At 42.6% G+C, this 19,585-nt stretch overlaps 1 protein-coding gene and 1 long non-coding RNA gene across 6 annotated transcripts in view; one reads left to right on the top strand and one right to left on the bottom strand.

Moving 5' to 3' along the window:
* shank3b (SH3 and multiple ankyrin repeat domains 3b) overlaps positions 1–19,585 on the top strand; it is an 80,609-nt gene that overhangs the window by 49,301 nt on the left and 11,723 nt on the right. For 2 of the 5 annotated variants that reach the window (XM_038305208.1, XM_038305204.1), the window contains 17 exons: positions 250–321; positions 414–522; positions 913–1,064; positions 1,144–1,273; positions 1,365–1,402; positions 1,506–1,622; positions 1,700–1,777; positions 4,591–4,657; positions 8,657–8,879; positions 8,949–9,124; positions 9,190–9,303; positions 9,371–9,446; positions 10,657–10,739; positions 13,137–13,261; positions 13,359–13,491; positions 16,421–16,501; positions 16,584–16,601. In XM_038305208.1, the coding sequence (XP_038161136.1) occupies positions 250–321; positions 414–522; positions 913–1,064; positions 1,144–1,273; positions 1,365–1,402; positions 1,506–1,622; positions 1,700–1,777; positions 4,591–4,657; positions 8,657–8,879; positions 8,949–9,124; positions 9,190–9,303; positions 9,371–9,446; positions 10,657–10,739; positions 13,137–13,261; positions 13,359–13,491; positions 16,421–16,501; positions 16,584–16,601 (1,792 nt within the window). Of the gene's footprint in view, positions 1–249; positions 322–413; positions 523–912; positions 1,065–1,143; positions 1,274–1,364; positions 1,403–1,505; positions 1,623–1,699; positions 1,778–4,590; positions 4,658–8,656; positions 9,125–9,189; positions 9,304–9,370; positions 9,447–10,656; positions 10,740–13,136; positions 13,265–13,358; positions 13,492–16,420; positions 16,502–16,583; positions 16,602–19,585 lie in introns of all 5 variants that reach the window. The other 3 variants (XM_038305206.1, XM_038305203.1, XM_038305207.1) reach the window with 3 other exon arrangements.
* LOC119796584 lies at positions 892–13,570 on the bottom strand. The gene is made up of 4 exons (XR_005282490.1): positions 13,342–13,570; positions 13,118–13,275; positions 4,575–4,705; positions 892–1,308 (listed from the first exon to the last, which is right to left on the bottom strand). It is a non-coding gene; the product is annotated as an uncharacterized LOC119796584 (long non-coding RNA).

Raw genomic sequence — 19,585 nt, 5'->3', positions numbered from 1 at the left:
ACTCAGTCAGAGCATCAGTTTAAACATTTAGATGTTTCCTCCTCTGTAATCTGACGGTTTAATCCATCTGAGCATCAGTTTCCTCCAGTGACGAGGAAGACGTCTGACTTCCTCAGCAGCTCCTCTGTGTTTGTCTCAGTTTCAGTTCTTTGTCTGAAGACCTCGTTAACACGTCGCCTGTTTCGCTGCTTAACGAGGATCCCCGTCGCTCACTGAATTTTGATCAAATAAATGTTGTCTGTTTTTCAGTTTCGTTATAAGAGGAGAGTTTATACTCAGAGTTACGTGGATGATAAGCAGCTGGCAAAGCTGCACACAAAGGTGATGAAGATCCACTTCAGGACCACATTTCTTCTCTAAGTTTATAAATTTAACACAGTGATTCAGGCTGAATATTTGTGGGGTTTTTTCAGGCAAATCTGAAGCGATTTATGGAACATGTTCACCAGAAGAATGCAGAAAAGGTGGCCAAATGGTTGGAGAAAGGTCTGGACCCGAACTTCCACGACTCGGACAGCGGAGGTGAGCAGAACCGGGCTTAGTGAATCGACCGTCTCACGGGTTCAGTAGGTTCTGATCCGTTCCCGACTCTGAACAGATCCTTTATTTATTCTGATGAAACCAGGCTGCCTGAGCACAAAATACATTTTTCTTCCTGAACATCTCAAAATTATTTTCTGGTGAGCCTCTAAATTCTGATCCGACTCCTTCAGGCAATCAAATCCTCCTGAAATCCAGAATTGGACCAATGTTGGCTCGATTTGAAGATATTTAGCAAAGAACTGGGTTTAAATGCCAACGGATTTATTGAACCCCAGTTTGTTTTGTGAGAAGAATAAAAATCCTAAAGATTGGTCTGATGATGGAGAGCTGATCTCCTCCTCAGACTGATGAACCTCTCTGTGTCCTCAGAGTGTCCCCTGACTCTGGCTGTCCAGCTGGAGGACAGCTGTGAGCTCATTAAGGTCCTTCGCAGCGGAGGAGCTCACCTGGACTTCAGGACCAGGGACGGCATCACGGCTCTCCACCGGGCCGTCCTCTGCAGGAACAGCGCCGCGCTCACGGTGAGGAAAGCTTCCAGTCTCTCCCCCAGACCCCTCAGTTTAACGCTGTTCGCTCTCTGACCTGTGTTCTGGTGCTCAGACTCTACTGGACCTTGGAGCGTCTCCGGACTACAAGGACAGCAGAGGTCTGACTCCGCTCTACCACTGTGCCATGGTGGGCGGCGCCCCCTACTGCTGCGAGCTGCTGCTTCAGGACCACGCCACCATCGGTATGTTTGAGAGGATGATGCTTTCTGATCGATGTCTGTAGGGGGAAAAAAAACACTTTATCACTAAGAGTTCTCGTTTCCATGGTTACAGGGATCACTGATGAGAACGGGTGGCAGGAAATCCACCAGGTGACAAACACACACACACTCATTCAGCGCTCCACTGATGACGGGTTCTGCTCGGTTCTGATTGTCTGTGTGGGTGTGTTTCGGTGTTTGTGTGCATGTTCAGGCATGTCGTTATGGCAACGTGCAGCACTTGGAGCACCTCCTGTTCTACGGCGCCAACATGAGTTCCCAGAACGCCTCAGGAAACACTGCGCTGCACCTGTGTGCCCTGTACAACCAGGTAACCAAACACACGGACGAGCCGGTCACATGAGCGACACGCTGACTGCTTTCACATGGCTGGTGTCGGTTCTGCAGGACAGCTGCGCCCGGGTTCTGCTGTTCAGAGGCGCCAACAAGGACATAAAGAACTACAACAACCAGACGGCCTTTCAGGTACGAAAAGACAAAAACCGGGAACATACGAGGTTCAGATCTTAAATTAAACTGATGTGCAGAAATAATAAACAAGATTCATGCAAAGAAATCTTTTTCATTTTATTTACCAAATTTATTTGCATTTTGAGTAAGATGATGGTTGGTATAAAACCCCCAAACTCTTAGTCCTGAGTTCATTAATCTGGATCCTCCCTGGGAGAACAGAATTGACTCGTCTACATTCATCTGGTTCTACAGTAATGATCCGATCCTAAATGAGGAAACACAGTTTAGCTTCATATAAAAATAAACAGAGAAACAGTCAAACAGGCTTTTCTAAACTAGAAACTCCTCTTAAAACACAAACTACAAGTAAAGAAATTCCCAGAGGAGTTTAAACAATCATCATCAGTGTGTTCATACGTGTGGATCCGTTCATACATGTCAATCCGTTCATACGTGTCTATCTGCTGATACGTGTGGATCCGTTCATACATGTCGATCCGTTCATACGTGTTGATCCGTTCATACGTGTGGATCCGTTCATACATGTCAATCCGTTGATACGTGTGGATCCGTTCATACATGTCAATCCGTTCATACGTGTTGATCCGTTCATACGTGTGGATCCGTTCATACGTGTGGATCCGTTCATACGTGTCTATCTGCTGATACGTGTGGATCCGTTCATACGTGTCTATCTGCTGATACGTGTGGATCCGTTCATACGTGTCTATCTGCTGATACGTGTGGATCCGTTCATACGTGTCTATCTGCTGATACGTGTGGATCCGTTCATACGTGTCTATCTGCTGATACGTGTCGATCCGTTCATACGTGTCGATCCGTTCATACGTGTGGATCCGTTCATACGTGTCGATCCGTTCATACGTGTGGATCCGTTCATACGTGTCGATCCGTTCATACGTGTCGATCCGTTCATACGTGTCGATCCGTTCATACGTGTCTATCTGCTGATACGTGTCGATCCGTTCATACGTGTCGATCCGTTCATACGTGTGGATCCGTTCATACGTGTTGATCCGTTCATACGTGTGGATCCGTTCATACGTGTCGATCCGTTCATACGTGTCGATCCGTTCATACGTGTCGATCCGTTCATACGTGTCTATCTGCTGATACGTGTCGATCCGTTCATACGTGTCGATCCGTTCATACGTGTCGATCCGTTCATACGTGTCGATCCGTTCATACGTGTCGATCCGTTCATACGTGTGGATCCGTTCATACGTGTTGATCCGTTCATACGTGTGGATCCGTTCATACGTGTTGATCCGTTCATACGTGTTGATCCGTTCATACGTGTTGATCCGTTCATACGTGTGGATCCGTTCATACGTGTTGATCCGTTCATACGTGTGGATCCGTTCATACGTGTTGATCCGTTCATACGTGTGGATCCGTTCATACGTGTTGATCCGTTCATACGTGTGGATCCGTTCATACGTGTCGATCCGTTCATACGTGTCTATCTGCTGATACGTGTGGATCCGTTCATACGTGTCTATCTGCTGATACGTGTCGATCCGTTCATACGTGTCGATCCGTTCATACGTGTGGATCCGTTCATACGTGTTGATCCGTTCATACGTGTGGATCCGTTCATACGTGTGGATCCGTTCATACGTGTCTATCTGCTGATACGTGTGGATCCGTTCATACGTGTCTATCTGCTGATACGTGTGGATCCGTTCATACGTGTCTATCTGCTGATACGTGTGGATCCGTTCATACGTGTCTATCTGCTGATACGTGTGGATCCGTTCATACGTGTCTATCTGCTGATACGTGTCGATCCGTTCATACGTGTCGATCCGTTCATACGTGTGGATCCGTTCATACGTGTTGATCCGTTCATACGTGTGGATCCGTTCATACGTGTGGATCCGTTCATACGTGTCGATCCGTTCATACGTGTCGATCCGTTCATACGTGTGGATCCGTTCATACGTGTTGATCCGTTCATACGTGTGGATCCGTTCATACGTGTGGATCTGTTCATACGTGTGGATCTGTTCATACGTGTCGATCCGTTCATACGTGTCGATCCGTTCATACGTGTCTATCTGCTGATACGTGTGGATCCGTTCATACGTGTTGATCCGTTCATACGTGTGGATCCGTTCATACGTGTTGATCCGTTCATACGTGTGGATCCGTTCATACGTGTCGATCCGTTCATACGTGTCGATCCGTTCATACGTGTCGATCCGTTCATACGTGTCGATCCGTTCATACGTGTGGATCCGCTCATGCGTGTCGACCGTTCATACGTGTGGATCTGCTCATACGTGTGGATCCGTTCATACGTGTGGATCTGCTCATACGTGTTGATCCGTTCATACGTGTGGATCCGTTCATACGTGTTGATCCGTTCATACGTGTCGATCCGTTCATACGTGTCGATCCGTTCATACGTGTCTATCTGCTGATACGTGTCGATCCGTTCATACGTGTGGATCCGCTCATGCGTGTCGACCGTTCATACGTGTGGATCTGCTCATACGTGTGGATCCGTTCATACGTGTGGATCCGTTCATACGTGTGGATCTGCTCATACGTGTGGATCCGTTCATACGTGTGGATCCGTTCATACGTGTGGATCTGCTCATACGTGTGGATCCGTTCATACGTGTGGATCCGTTCATACGTGTGGATCCGCTCATACGTGTGGATCCGTTCATACGTGTGGATCTGCTCATACGTGTGGATCCGTTCATACGTGTGGATCCGTTCATACGTGTAGATCCGTTCATACGTGTTGATCCGTTCATACGTGTTGATCTGTTCATACCTGTGTGTTTGTGCAGGTGGCGATCATCGCTGGGAACTTTGATCTGGCTGAAATCATCAAGATCCACAAAACCTCTGATGTTGGTGAGTTTAAACACGACTCCGTCTGTTTCCTGTCAGGATTTGTTGGTTCTGTTCAGCAGGATCAGCAGTTTAATCCACAGTTGGTGAAGCAGAAAACTTTGATGAACCTCATCAATAACGTTGCATAGATACTCCCTCAGCAGAATTAAAATAACAAACCTAAAATTAGCTCCGTTTTTAAAACTGCCTAGTCATGAATTTCTAACCCAGTATCTCAAACTTCTTGTACGTTCAGGTCTTGTTAATTAACTGCAGCCTATCAGTTTATTACATTTTAATTCAATTCAATTCAATTCAATTCAGTTTATTTATATAGCGCCAAATTCACAACACATGTCATCTCAAGGCACTTTACAGTTCAACCAGATCAAATTGATACAAAGTTTTCTATCTAAGGAAAACCAGTTGATTGCATTGACTCATTGACTCAAATACAATCCCCCACACTAAGCATGCTTGTAGCGACAGTGGAGAGGAAAAACTCCCTTTTAACAGGAAGAAACCTCCAGCAGAACCAGGCTCAGTGTGAGCGGCCATCTGCCGAGGCCGACTGGGGTTCAAGGAGACAGAAGCAGAGATACAAAAAGCAGCTGTAAAAGGCGGCCCCGTCCAGGAAACACACAGCCAGGCAGACGAGCTCCAAGGCAGCTCCCATGCCAGAGGACGAAGAAAGCACATCCACTCAGTCACGGTCAGAGAAACAGGACCACACTGGAAAACAGGCCGATCTCCAACATCTATAAACAAGGGTGTTGATAGAAGCAGCACAGCTGATGTTTCTTTCCAGGATGACGTCACAGCCAAACAGGAACAGACGAGGCAAAGCTACTCTGAGGAAAAGCAGAGAGAGCAGAAGGTTAGAGATTGAACTAACAGATTCTGCAGAATAGGAGAACAGAGAGAGAATGAAGCAGAATGATGAAATGGGGGTCCCTATGTCCTCCAAAAGTCTAAGCCTATAGCAGCATAACTATAGAGATAGCTCAGGATAACCTGAGCCACTCTAACTATAAGCTTTATCAAAAAGGAAAGTTTTAAGCCTAGCCTTAAAAGTAGACAGGGTGTCTGCCTCACGGACTAAAACTGGTAGTTGGTTCCACAGGAGAGGAGCCTGATAACTAAAAGATCTGCCTCCCATTCTACTTTTAGAAATTCTAGGAACCACTAGTAAACCTGCAGATTGAGAGCGAAGTGCTCTGTTAGGAACATAAGGAACAATCAGATCTCTGATATAAGATGGAGCTTGGCCATTTAAGGCTTTATATGTGAGAAGGAGGATTTTAAATTCTATTCTTGATTTAACAGGAAGCCAATGAAGAGAAGCCAGGATAGGCGAGATATGATCTCTCTTTTTAATTTTCATTAGAACTCTGGCTGCAGCATTTTGGATCAGCTGAAGGCTTTTAACTACAGTTTGTGGACTTCCTGATAGTAAAGAATTACAATAGTCCAGCCTTGAAGTAACAAATGCATGGACTAGTTTCTCAGCATCACCCCTGGACAGGATATTTCTAATTTTTGCAATGTTCCTCAGATGAAAGAAGGAAATTCTAGAAACCTCCTTGATATGGGACCTAAATGACAGGTCCTGATCAAAAACAACACCAAGATTTTTTACTTTATTATCTGAAATCAGTTTAATCCCATCCAAATGAAGTGACTGGCTAATCAGTTTCTTTTTCAGAGACTCTGGTCCAAAGACTATAACTTCTGTTTTGTCTGCATTCAGAAGCAGAAAGTTAAGAGTCATCCAGGTTTTTATGTCTTCAAGACATGCCTGTAATCTATGTAATGGGTTAGCTTCATCTGGATTTATAGACAGATATAGCTGGGTATCATCAGCATAACAGTGGAAATTAATCCCATGCTGTCTAATAATTCTACCAATTGGGAGCATGTATAAAGTAAAGAGAATTGGTCCTAGCACTGATCCCTGTGGTACTCCACAGGTAACCTTTGAGCGTGTTGAAGATCTATCATTAACATGAACAAACTGAATTCGATCAGATAGATAAGATTTAAACCAGTCTAGTGCTGTTCCTTTAATTCCAACAAAATATTCAAGTCTTTCTAAAAGAATATTATGGTCAACTGTATCAAATGCAGCACTAAGATCCAACAGGACGAGCACAGATACAAGTCCATTATCTGAGGCCATGAGAATATCATTAGTGACTTTCACCAGAGCTGTTTCAGTGCTATGATGAGCTCTAAAGCCAGACTGAAACTCTTCAAAAAGTTCATTATGGTGGAAGTGATCGCAAACTTGTTTGGCAACTACTTTCTCAAGAATTTTGGATAAGAAAGGAAGATTGGATATAGGTCTATAATTGACCAAGTCATCTGGGTCAAGAGACGGTTTCTTAAGCAGAGGTTTAATTACAGCAACCTTAAAAGCTTTAGGTACATATCCCTGTAACAGAGATAGATTAATCTCTGTTAAAATTTTATTGCTGTTTTACATCTAGATTTTGCTTTATTTGTTAATCAACAGACCACTTTAGTTTATATTCACCAAAATATACGACAGGAACAGAGGTATGAATCAGCGACACACAGCAGAGATGGGACAAGAGGAAATGCACCACAAAAAAAAAAAAAACCTGCGAAAGGACACAAGTAGAGCTGGGAATAAAATGTGAAGATGTGAAATGACTGCAGAGTTAATAGATGTGTGAACAAACAGCCACAGATAGCGGCGAGCGCAATGCTATTCTTAGGCTTCTATAGTGACAGTCAAATCTATACAGTAAGTAATGTTTACGTTGTTTGCCACTGTTCAAGTTTCCAATGAGGGGATTTAAGCTGCCAGCAGAGGGGCGTTCAAGTATTTTCAGGCTCTAACCAGAGCAAATACTTTGCTTTGTGGTGCTTTATTTTAATATTAATATATACTTTTCTTTTATTGTCCTTCTTTATGCCATCCGAGGTCAACCGTAGCCACATGTATGATACAATACTAGTGTTAAAGATAGGCTCTGTGTATGCACCCTGATGCTCAATGTTTCCGGTTCTTTTCCCTGCAAAGAGATCACTCGGGACAAACTCTTTAAATAACACTTCATAACTTATATGTATTAAATAACCAGGAGACATGACAACAGATTTGAATAGAAATTGTAATCTTACTCAGATCAGAGGAGTTGCTTAGAGTTACAGAAGGCAGCTGCTCACCTCTCAGGAAGTGGCCCCGATTATCAGTTAAAAAGGCATTTTATACATCTCCAGTCTGCCACATCATCATATTTCACATCAGACACATTAGATGATTAGACATCCATGGCTCCAGCATTATCAAAATAGGACATTGCTCTCTTTCCATTTCCAAAACTTTGGCAGGTACAAAATAAAGATCATAACTGTATATCCAGACAGAGGAACTGTCCTAATTAGATTAAAACTTCAGTTCTGATGCGCGACAGGCAGCCCATAGCAGGGTGATAAACTCACATCTTCAATGATAATTATCCTAACACTATGAAATATTAATCTATCATAAATTATTGCTGGAGGATCGACTGTTTTTCCTCTGATGCCGCCTCCTCTGTGTGAATCCATGGCATCGATGGGATAAGCTACGTGTAGCTGTTAGCAAAAGCATCACTTATTGTGAGCGTCAACAAGTACATAGAACCAGCGTTGCATTGAAGAAAAGAGAAATCAGAACGACTCCTGAGGATGTGGGCGGAGTCATAGAGAAAACTATTGTTGAGGGTCACTTTAACAGGCTGAAGGACCAACACTGACGTTTTGAGGACATTTTTGATGCCAAAATAACATTTTAGAAATGTAAAAAAAAAAAAAAAAGCCTTCCATTGTCTTATAGTCTCTTTCTAAATGACTTCAAACATCCAGTAGGAGGGTTAGTCTAAAGTCAGGATGAAGTTGAAGGCTGAATGTTGTTCAGGCTGTATGTGAACAGACTCTCACTAACCGGGCAGATCCGGTTCTGACGCCGCTGCTGAGTCGAACTCTCTTCTGTCTGTTTATGTGTCCAAGTAGTTCCCTTCAGAGAAACCCCCTCCTACACCAAGCGCCGCCGGGTCGGCGCCACCAGAACACCGGCCGGAAACGGCCTCTCATCACCTCGCTCTCTGATTCGCTCAGCCAGTGACAACGCCCTGGAAAGCCCCGCCTCCTCCCCAGGCCCCTCCCTGCAGAGCCTGGAGACGCACCACGACACGCACACGCACTCACTGAGACGCCACACGCGCCGCCTCAGGTACGCTCAGGTTCACCTGCTCGAAGCTCCAGTCAAACCAGCGTCTCTTACTGGTCTGTCGCCCTGCAGCCCCAGTGGGGGGGGTCATGTGGAGACCAGCCCTCCTTCCTCCCCCCCTCCCACGCCACAGATGAGGAAGAGGAGGCTGTACAGCGCGGTGCCGGGACGCACCTTCATTGCCACCCGGTCCCACGTCCCCCAGGGGCCCGGAGAAATCCAGCTGCACCGGGGGGAGCGGGTGAAAGGTGAGATGGGTGAGCCGGGGGGTCGGAGATGTTCGGGGCGGTTCTGACCCGGTTTGTGTTTCTAGTGCTTTCAATTGGAGAAGGAGGCTTCTGGGAAGGAACCGTTAAAGGCAGAACCGGCTGGTTTCCTGCTGACTGCGTTGAAGAGGTCCAGATGAGACAGTACGACCCGCGACTCGGTAAGAACTCCGACCCGATCAGGTCGATCCAAACGTCAGCAGGTCTCCAACATGTGATGTGTTTCAGAGACGAGAGAGGACCGCACGAAGAGGCTCTTCAGACATTACACAGTGGGATCCTACGACAACTACACCTCCTACAGGTGGGACACCAGAACTACACCCTTAGAACAGCATCTCATCATTTCTAAACCATCATGGGTTCCAGGGAGGGATGGAAGGTTCTGATTGGGTTCTAGCTGTAGATGGATAAATATACATAAACTAATGAAAAAAGAACCAGTTGAGAAAACCCCAAATCACTAAAACTTTCCCCTTTTTGTTTTCTAAAAGCCAGAATAATAAGACCCATTTTCAATAAAGAAGCCATCATTTGTGTCTCTTTAAGGTTTCCTTATTAGCTTGGGAGTTCGAGCCGATTCTCTTTCAATTACTGTAAATAACGAGACAGTGAGGTCTCCTGATGTTTTAAAAGAAACAGTCTTTCTTTATGGGGCCAATGTTCTGTCAGATCAGCATACCACCATAAGACCTTAAGAACTTAAGTCAATACGCATGCCCGTGAGTTTATCCCTTTAGTTTTGAACGAAAAATAGACTTTAAACTACCTCGAGGTGCGTTCATCCGTTTAATCATTTACAGAAAAAGCAATTTAAGGTCAGTTCACCATACGCTGTCAAAAAACACCAAAAACGGATATCGACTATGGGTCAGATGACCGGGTATGCTCATCTGACAGAACTCTGCCCTGATAGGGATCAGTCCTTTCTGCCTCATGGTAGTGTGTCCTAAGGTTCCTTCCAAGTCTTAAATAAACTCTAATCGGGTTTTCTGTGTTGCTTTTGAAATCATGGATTCTTCTCTCCTGAGTGGCCTTTCAGCTCAAAGGAAAACTTGCTTCACGCAGGTATTATGGAAGAAACCTGATTATCTCATCCTTCCTCTGACGTTTATACTTGGATTAAAAAAAAAAAAAAACGATTTTTAAAGATCTATAAATTCATTCCACAATCATAAGATACCAGGGTGTTTAAAATAAACATTAGGTCGCTATTGGCAGACTGACTGCAGCAAGGAAGATACTGACTGCTCTTAATAATCCCCATAACCACAGCATGTCTTTATTAGAGAAAACCTCATGTTTAATTAACAGCATCTTGGACTAAAGCTGTTGGGAAATGTTTATTCACAGATCAAACTTTAACTGAGGCTATAAAAAGCTTTTTGGATGGTCTATTAATAACCTGACAGGACTGTCGGGTTACAGAGCAGTAATCTGCGGTAACAGAGGATCTCATGAAGGGACAGCCGGTCGTTTCTCCAGGCAGACTCTGAATCCTCTTTCTGTTTCAGCGACTACGTTATCGAGGAGAAAACGGCCGTTCTCCAGAAGAGAGAGAGCGAAGGATTCGGCTTCGTCCTCCGAGGAGCTAAAGGTAGGAACGGAGGAGTGGTGGGTGTTTGGAAGAGAAAAAAAAGAAAGATATTTTAAACTTGAGCCTAGAGAGGAAAACTCCTCGCTGTCTTGTTACATAACACCTACAGAAAGTCTTCTTTACAAGGAAGCACTGGTTCCCAGTGAAATGAGACTTTAGACTGGTGGGTAACAGCATCCTGCTCCAGGTAGCGGATCTTTGTAGGGTTTTTTGTGTGACCTCGACTCAAATTTAATCTGTTAACTGTGTGTAAAGGAACCACAACACCAGCCAATCAAAACCAAACAGAATGAATCTGAAAAATGCCTTTTCTCTGATTTACAGTTTCTACCAAAGGAAACCTTCACTATCTCCAGAATGTGTTATTTTAATGTACATTTTTGCATATGGACCCCAGTAATTATTTCCAGTAATTATTTTTTTTTTATTTCTCCATTTTATTTATATTACTGTCCAAAACTTTTCATCTACTTCTGTAAAGCCTGTGACTAAATCAATGAAACATTAAAAAAGTAAACTTTGGCTGAGTTCAGCGGGACAGAAAACGGATAAAGTAGTGATCTTCTTTTAGCCTCACAAAAAACATCGAGGGACAGAAAGCGCAGGTTATCAGTCTCCTCGAAAAAGGAAAAAAACGGATATAGTAAAATAGTGATCCTCCATGGAGGCGGAGCATTTTTATGCAGGTTTATATCCAAACATCTGCAGTAAAGAGCAGGTTTTCATCTGGTGAAGAAATAAAATCCTGATAATTAGAAAAAAGCTTTCTCAGCAAGGATATTTATATGATAAAATAAAATTCTTAAATGTTTACATTCTCTCGTCTTTTCCTGGTAATCCAGATTAATCATCTGAAGCAGGTTCAGTTCTAAATATTATCAATCTGGGCCTGTAGAGGTCCGTTTAACAGAACCGTCCAAGATGATTGGGCAAAGTGGCACCTAGTGCCCGCCCACTACAGTTTGGTTTTAGCCAATCATAGTAGCAGACGCCATGAGAAACCACAGCTTATTTTTTAAAGCTCTTACCTACCTAGAAGCTATTCTCTTTGCGCATGCGCAGCACAGATCATGCTTCCGGGACAGATCGATTAGTGACAAAAAGGCAGGGTTAGCTGCAGTATTTTGATTAACTGGTTGTTTCCATCCATCAGAAAGCAGCATCTGATTGTCTGGAGTTTAGTTTACATACAGCTGAGCTGAGAACAGAGGCCTGGTTTGGAAAGCAGGCTTAACAAACTCAGACTTGATCTGGCCTAAGGTCGGAAAGTCAGTTTTCTGTCTCATAAACGCTGCTGTGAGTAAATTTAATCTACTCTGAGTAGGTCCATTCAAAGATGAACACCTGTGTAACAAGTATGTAAAACCATTAACAGTGGAGCACCCATTCAATGAGTCACCATGACAACAGGAAGTGCCTATTTCACACAAATGGAACAAGAGATTTTAATGCTGAAACTAAAAGACAGCAACAGCTGCAAACCAAAGGAAGAATGCTGCTAGATTTAATGCGTAGGTTTATATGAAGTTCACTATGGCAGGCTGTTTTGACATTTATCAAAAGTACTCCCCTCTCTGTTCCATTTGTAGATCAATAAAATAGGATTCTCTGTAGCCAAAATTACATTCCTAGTCAAAAATATAAATTTTTTCCAGCAGAAACTGAATTTTAAATACGTAGAAATATTTACAAATTTATTACTTTGACTGTATATATATAAGTTTATCTAAATAAAACAAATTAGGACCAGTATTTTGTTTAAAGAATTTATTTTGGTGAAAAAAAAAATAAAAAATTGTTTTTCACACAGACTAATAAATATCCAGACGGCCTCCCATAGTTGTTTGAATCAGGTAACATTGCAGGAAAACTAGTTTACTGGTGGAATGGTAATATATATTTAGGTGAAATCTCAGGGGAGAGAAGCAAAGCTGTCAGCAGATGAAGATGAGGTTTTAAATGTAAAAAAAAAAACAAAAAAATTTAAATGCCACAATAATCACATTTAATGACTTTTAATGATTTTAATGAAGCAAAGGCGGACCTTCCACACCGCTTTTATGAAAAAGGCACATAAGTACTTTTTAAACCAACCCGGTCACTAACTGAAGGACAGCTGTCAGTCCTCAGTGTTATTCATTTGTTATATACGTGTACTGCATGCCTGTCCACCAGGGGGAACTGTTGGGTCTGTAACAATTGTTGTAAGGTGCGATTACTCTCTGTGGTTCGGGATTCTGTGAGTGTGTTTCTGAAGTGAAGGAATAAAGTGATGCTTTTGCACCTGAACAAAAAGTGGAGTTATTTGACTACCAGTCAGGTGGCGCTAAAATGCATGGGAATAATGTCCAAAACAGCCTTCCATACATCTTACCAACCTGTGAACTCTGCTTCCAGCTGAGACGCCTATCGAAGAATTCGCTCCCACACCGGCTTTTCCCGCTTTGCAGTATCTGGAATCAGTGGATCAGGGGGGCGTGGCTTGGAGGGCGGGGCTAAGGACCGGAGATTTCCTCATAGAGGTGACAGTGGTCATCTGCAGGATTAACTATAATTATTCAGAGGTCACTGAATGTAATCCTTCAGTATTTGTACCATAAACCTGTTTTTCCTCTGCAGGTTAACGGGACCGACGTGGTGAAGGTGGGTCACCGGCAGGTCGTCTCTCTGATCCGACAGGGAGGAAGTCGGCTGCTGATGAAAGTCGTCTCAGTTTCCAGAAAATCAGAAACCAACCTCATCAGGAAGAAAGGTAGGGCTGTTAACATGTCGCCCATCATTAAAACCATTTCAGGATGTGACTTTACCCACAAAATGGTTTGTGCACTCTAGCCCTCACTTCTTTGACCGTGTTCAAAAAAAAAAAAAAATCAGATTAACCCCATAATTAGTGACAAAACACCTGGAGAAATATCCTGATGTAGACGATAAGACATGGATTCACTTGACAAAAGATCTCAGCTCAGTTAGAGCAACATAAAGTGGATTCCTTCCCAGTTTGTTGTTAAAGAATCGAAATGTAGAAGCTTGGCTCGGACAGTTCAGACCAGAAGAGGTTGGGTTAGCATCAGCAGAACGCCATGAACTACTCTGGTTCATCTGGGAAGGAGCAGAAAGACTTTGGAAACAATTAGACTCAAAAACTTTTTTAAAAGAGCAGCTCCTTTGCAGCTGCAACCTTGACTGTTATGGTTACAGAGAAGTGCTGTGATTGGCCCACCCTGGTTTAGACCAAAGCCTTAACAGACTAGCTCACACCGGCCAGGCTAGTAAAATAGATCTGTAGTGGAAAACTCCTGGTGGGCGTTGGTTAAAGTTGACAGGTTAACTGATGGAACCTGTAGCCATAACTAAAACTCCCGGGGCAGCCATTTGGAAGAGAAATAGCTATTGTTCTATTAGTATTATGTTGGTCTGATCTGGATTTCCTTAATAAAAAGGTTAATTTGACCTTTGTCTCCTCTATTAATTGTAATTTCGTCGCGATTGCTTCTTTAAATCGCTTTAAAGAATACAGTGTGAATCTAAAAGTGTTCTCCCCCTTCACAGTGTCATCAGTGTCAGTTACAAAAGAAAGGAATACTTCTATTCAAGGTTTGGATAATAAGATTGTAATATAGAAAAAGGCTAAAGATTGAGATCAATAAACTAAACTGTTATATCTATACAGTAACGCTTCACTCAGCCCAGAGTCCCTGATCTGGAATGGGTGTGTACTCTTTATGCAGGGGCGGATTTACCATTAGGCAAAACTAGGGACTTGCCTAGGGCCCTGAGTTTCTGGGGGGCCCATGAAACTCCTTTTACATGTATGTTTAATACAACTATTACTTATTTGTGCACATTTTTTATAAAAATAATTTAGTTAAAATGCCCTGTTTTAGAACATCTAAAAGCAGAGAACTCTGCTCTCCAGAGCGAGTAGATTAGTAACCCCGCCTCCTGCTCTCCTCTATCTTGTCTGCTGTCATGATTCATGCAGCTGTTATTTCATCCAAATGAAAAATAGAGAACAGAGAAGCACATCATGGCTTGTCTACAGTGAAAAGAAGGACTGGGTTATTTACTTTTGCCGTCGCCTTTTTGGAAACACAGGAAGGAGCAATCAGTTAAGTAGTGATTGGAAAAATCTTTCATTCCTTTTGAGACGGCATGAAATGTCAGCTGAGCACATTTTCAATATGATAAATAAAAAGGGAAAAATGAAATGGGTTTGTGCTACCTTAGTGCATTATAGTCAAGCTGAGAGAGATTTTGATTTTATGAATTAGTTGAAAACTTTATTTAAAATCTTAAGATCGACAACTTTTGGTGCACAAACGTTTAACACGAGTTTTAAGATTAGAAGAAGATGGTGGGGCCACCTTCACTTCTATACCGTTCCCTGCAAAGGTGGTACAAAAAAGTGCAGCGGGGGAAAAGCTTTTTTCTTTTTTTTCGGATCAGATTTATCAATAAAATAGAAGAAATAATGTTAACAAAGGTAGAAATTAAGGAATGATCTGAAGAGGTTTTTAGGTGGTTTGAAAAAAAAAGGTGTTTTAATTTAGCCCTAGATGGCTGTTCATTATCCTCCGTCTGTCGTTGCCCACTCCTCAGAATAGGTACTCGCTGCGTGGGTAGATTTTTAAGGAGGTCCCGCTAAATCTGACCCTCATCCAGATGCTGCTCTGGATGAACCAAAGTGGACTCTTTTTTTTCAGAGCTTTCAGTTGTTTTTGCGAAAAAATAGGTGGACTCTCCAAGCTGATTCAAAAGTTGTGCACAGAGAACAATTTAGCAGCAGTCCGTGATGTTAAGCTTTACCTGCGCTTTTATTGTGAAATGCTGTGGGGTTGCCAGGGGTAACGGCTGGTCCAAACTGTGAAAAAATCATTATGTTTAATGTTCTTTTCAGTGCCAGCCAAGGAATAACAAGTGACGTTATGCAATAACTTTATATCAGGAAAAAAGCGCAGCATCAACGTCTGCTGGGACGGTGACGTCAACGGTCAAAATTAAAATAATTGTATCTTAAGAACCAAATCAGCACAACAACAGTTTTAACTGCACAGATCATGAAAAAGTAGAGATTTTGATTCAATTCGGAGCTTAATGGGGGGATGGTTAACCTCTGGATAGCCCAAAAAATCAAATTAAAAATCTCTGAAACAAAAGTAGCAAAGAGGATCTTTTTTATTTTTACATATGATCATTTTAAATGCACAAACCTGCACTAAAGAAGGACCACAGGTCGGATTCGAACCCGGGTTGGCCGCGTCGAGGACTGAGGCCTCCGTACATGGGTCATTCACCCTAACCACCTGCATGCTCCATCTTAAGACTATAAACAATAACATAAGCATACATTAAGTTTCCCTATTCTTAATGGAATTCTGACTGGAACGATTGTAGTTGATGACATCTTCAGCAATGGCTGGAGTTCTGGACCACACCGGTTTGATGGATGGTGGTAGATTAATGTCCAAACATTTTTAGGAGCCGTTCCCACAGTGAGACCAGATCGCTGTGACTTCATGCAGCAGATCTGCTTCCTTAAAGTTCAGATTCAAACTGGGTTTAAATGTTCTGGTGAAGCTTCTAGAAGCACAGGAGGAGATGTTTAGGTTTTTATCAACCAGTGAAAGTCCATCTGATCACCATGAACCCGTCTGACATCTGCTTCATGTCCTACCTCGTAGCTCCGCCTCCTCCAAAGCGGGCCCCCAGCACCTCGCTGACGCTACGATCAAAGTCCATGACCGCCGACCTGGAGGAGATAGGTAAAACAAACAGCGGGTGAATCCCAAACACACAGCAGATTCAGGTTTGGTTTTTTATTGCTGACGTTTGCTCTGTCTGCAGCCAGGAGGAGACGTTACGGTGAGTCAAACGGGCCTCCCTGTGGTTCTGAGTCAGTTGTGATGTTTCTGTGATGTCATAAGGCTCATTTCCACCTCAGTGTTAACTCTTGATGTGTCATTAATGTTCAGGATGCACAGCATTGGCCCATCAGCAGGATGTGAAAGATGATCCTCCACCTGCTTTTAACTGTTAAACAAAACAACAACAAACCTCATGAAGAACTCTGACCCCTCATGTTTGGAGGAGGAGCGATGCTGTGCATCTGGATGGTGTCCATGAAGCTTCAGGGCCAAAGCTGAATATTGTTTATTTATCATATAATAAAGGGCTGTTTCTCTTTGCTTCTACTCCAACTATCTGCACGTCTGACATCAGGTCTGAGAAACAGGTGAAACACATGGCAGTTAACCAATCACAGGAATGATCCGATTTAAATGCAGTTTGTGAAAATTATAGTCGTGTTATATTGTTTAAAGTGAAGTAAGTTGGATTAGAGCTGCTGCAGCGGTTTCTACATATTTATAAAAACTTTAAATACAAGACTCTTTAGCTTTGAAACGTTGCCTTAAAAAGCAAAATGTCTAGTTTCTCAGAGAGGGTCAGAGAGTCATTCTTCCTTTTTTTCAAGTTTCCATGAATCTAATGCTACGTTCACGCAGGAGCAGCAAAAACGCGCATGCTGCTTCAGTTTTTTATGCTTATAACCGTTTAGTTCTGAGGCGCAGCACAGACTGCCCTAGCTGCACGGTCAAAAGTTGGGTCTGATGCGCGTTGGGCGGAGCTACCCTATCCTCTCTTTGCCTGTAACAATGCCAGCTATATTTGCTGTGATCAGCGGGTAAAACGTAGTTGTAATGTTTTTAAGTGAGAAAGTCCACCTGAAAACTTCCTCTATGTAGTCAGTTAATCAATCCTGCCTTCAAATAATGCGCTGTCGGAGCCGCTCAGACTCCCGTACACCGGCGGAGCGCTGTCACTAGGAATCCTGCTTAACAGCAGCCTCAGGCCCGGACGCATATTTGTGGTTTGATGCTACTGAAAGTAGATGCTAGCATTTTTCACATACGTAATCCTAACTGCAGGCACCAGAATAATAAAATTGAACATATTTTACCAGCAGGTTTCGAAATAAAAGTTAATTTAGGCGTTAAACTGTTTCGGAGGAGTGATGATAGCGCTCTGCATCAGCAGCAATGTGTCCGTCTCTCTGCCAGCTCCCAGATCAGCTTCTCTGATTGGTTGATGTGGCGCGTCCAGTGGCAAAAGTAAAATTTTTCCATCTCCACAGCGTTGCGTGCTGCAGATGCTGAGAAGCTCATGATGAGCTGCTTCTGCTGCTCAAAATGCGCTGCAGGACCTTTGCTGTACCTTGATGCGCGTCAACCATTGATTGACTTTGTATGTAAACTAGCTGCTTCTGCTGCCTTTGCTGCTTTAGGTGTGAACAAAACATAAAGTGTTTATGAAAGTACTTATTTAAGTAAATTAAGATTTTTGTTTGACTTTAAAAGAATAAATAATAAGAATCAAAAACTCTTGAATATTTGCTTGTTTTAAAGTTTTGGCATCTTGCCTGTTGCAAAAGGGCCAAATGTGTACCATTCTTTACCGAGGTCAGGGGCCACGCATTGGACAGCTGTAACGAAAGCTAAGCAGGAAACCAGCTTCAGAGGAACATTAAGCTAAAGGGAGAACAGGATGCTGCTTTTTTAACCCTCCAGTAACTGTGGAGCAAACAGGACGGCAGCGAGTGTGATGAGCTCTCAGTAACGCTGCCTGCTCTGTGTATCAGCTCAGTGCCCCTTAAAGCGTTCACAGCCCTTCCCAGAACGGAGATTCATTTAATCCAATCAGGAATAAAGTGGGGAATACTCCGGTGGCACTCTAATTATTTAATCATATATCACAAAAGATGTTATCTCAACATTTACCACATCATACATAACAGGTTTTCTTAATATGCAGTAACTAATATGCAGCGGTGTCAAGTAAGTAACAAAGTACAAATACTTTTTACTTAAGTACACTTTGTAGGTATCTATACTTTACTTATTTTTTTTCCTACTTCTGACTTCTACTCATTATATTTTCACACAACTATCTGTACTTTCTATTCCTTACATTTTTAAAACAAACATCGCATCGGGAGATGGAGATGGAAACAGAGACCTCCCTCATCCTTGGCCCTAACTCAAAGAATTTTTCAAAATAGTTGAGAAATTGAGCTTTCATTCATATAGTGGCATCTGGCTGTTTTTTTAAAGGTTACTTTATACTATTACATTTTAAGTACTTTTTGGAGCACATACTTTTTTACTTTGAGTAAAGAGGTCAAGTTTATACTTTAGCTTTTACCAGAGTGTTTTTAAACTGCAGTATCTATACCTCTACTTAAGTGACAAATATGTGTATTTTTGACACCACTGCTAATATGGGAATCAGAGGTAGTTGGTCCTTTCTGGAAACTGCTGATCCTGCCAAAGACTCTGTCCAAGCAAACCTTTGCACTGCTGCATGTGTTGATGACAGATTTGAATTAATAATGCAGGAAAATTTCTAGCTTCTCTACATCCAGAATTTTCAACCGGAGGCCAACAACTCTATTTAACCTTCCTGTTATCCACTGACATTACTGTTCTCACTCAGTAAAACTCTAATTAGTTTACAGGCTAATAACATGTCCACATTTTCACAAAAATATACAGAAACAAAAAAGAACAGCAACTCTGAAAGAGTTAAAAACCACCAGAGGTCAGAAGATAAGGTACAACAATCTACAGTTGAACTGGAGAGAAGAAAAAAAACTCATCGTGTTTCGTTGCTAATTAGCAGTAAAATGAAGTAAAATCCTCCACCCAGAATATCAGCTAGAGTCTGAGCCACAGCCTGCCTGTAGTTATTGATCTCAGAGCATTTGCAGCAAGATATGTGGTATTATTTACTTCAATCTTTGTCTTTAGACGTGTTGGTTGTTTGTAAAATCCGGCGGCGGCCCTGATGTC

The sequence above is a fragment of the Cyprinodon tularosa genome, unplaced genomic scaffold (assembly GCF_016077235.1).
Source record: "Cyprinodon tularosa strain WSP-4 unplaced genomic scaffold, ASM1607723v1 ctg552, whole genome shotgun sequence".
Classification (NCBI taxonomy): Eukaryota; Metazoa; Chordata; class Actinopteri; order Cyprinodontiformes; family Cyprinodontidae; genus Cyprinodon; species Cyprinodon tularosa.
Note: the sequence above shows the minus strand (reverse complement) of the source record. Positions and strands in the feature narration are given on the sequence as shown.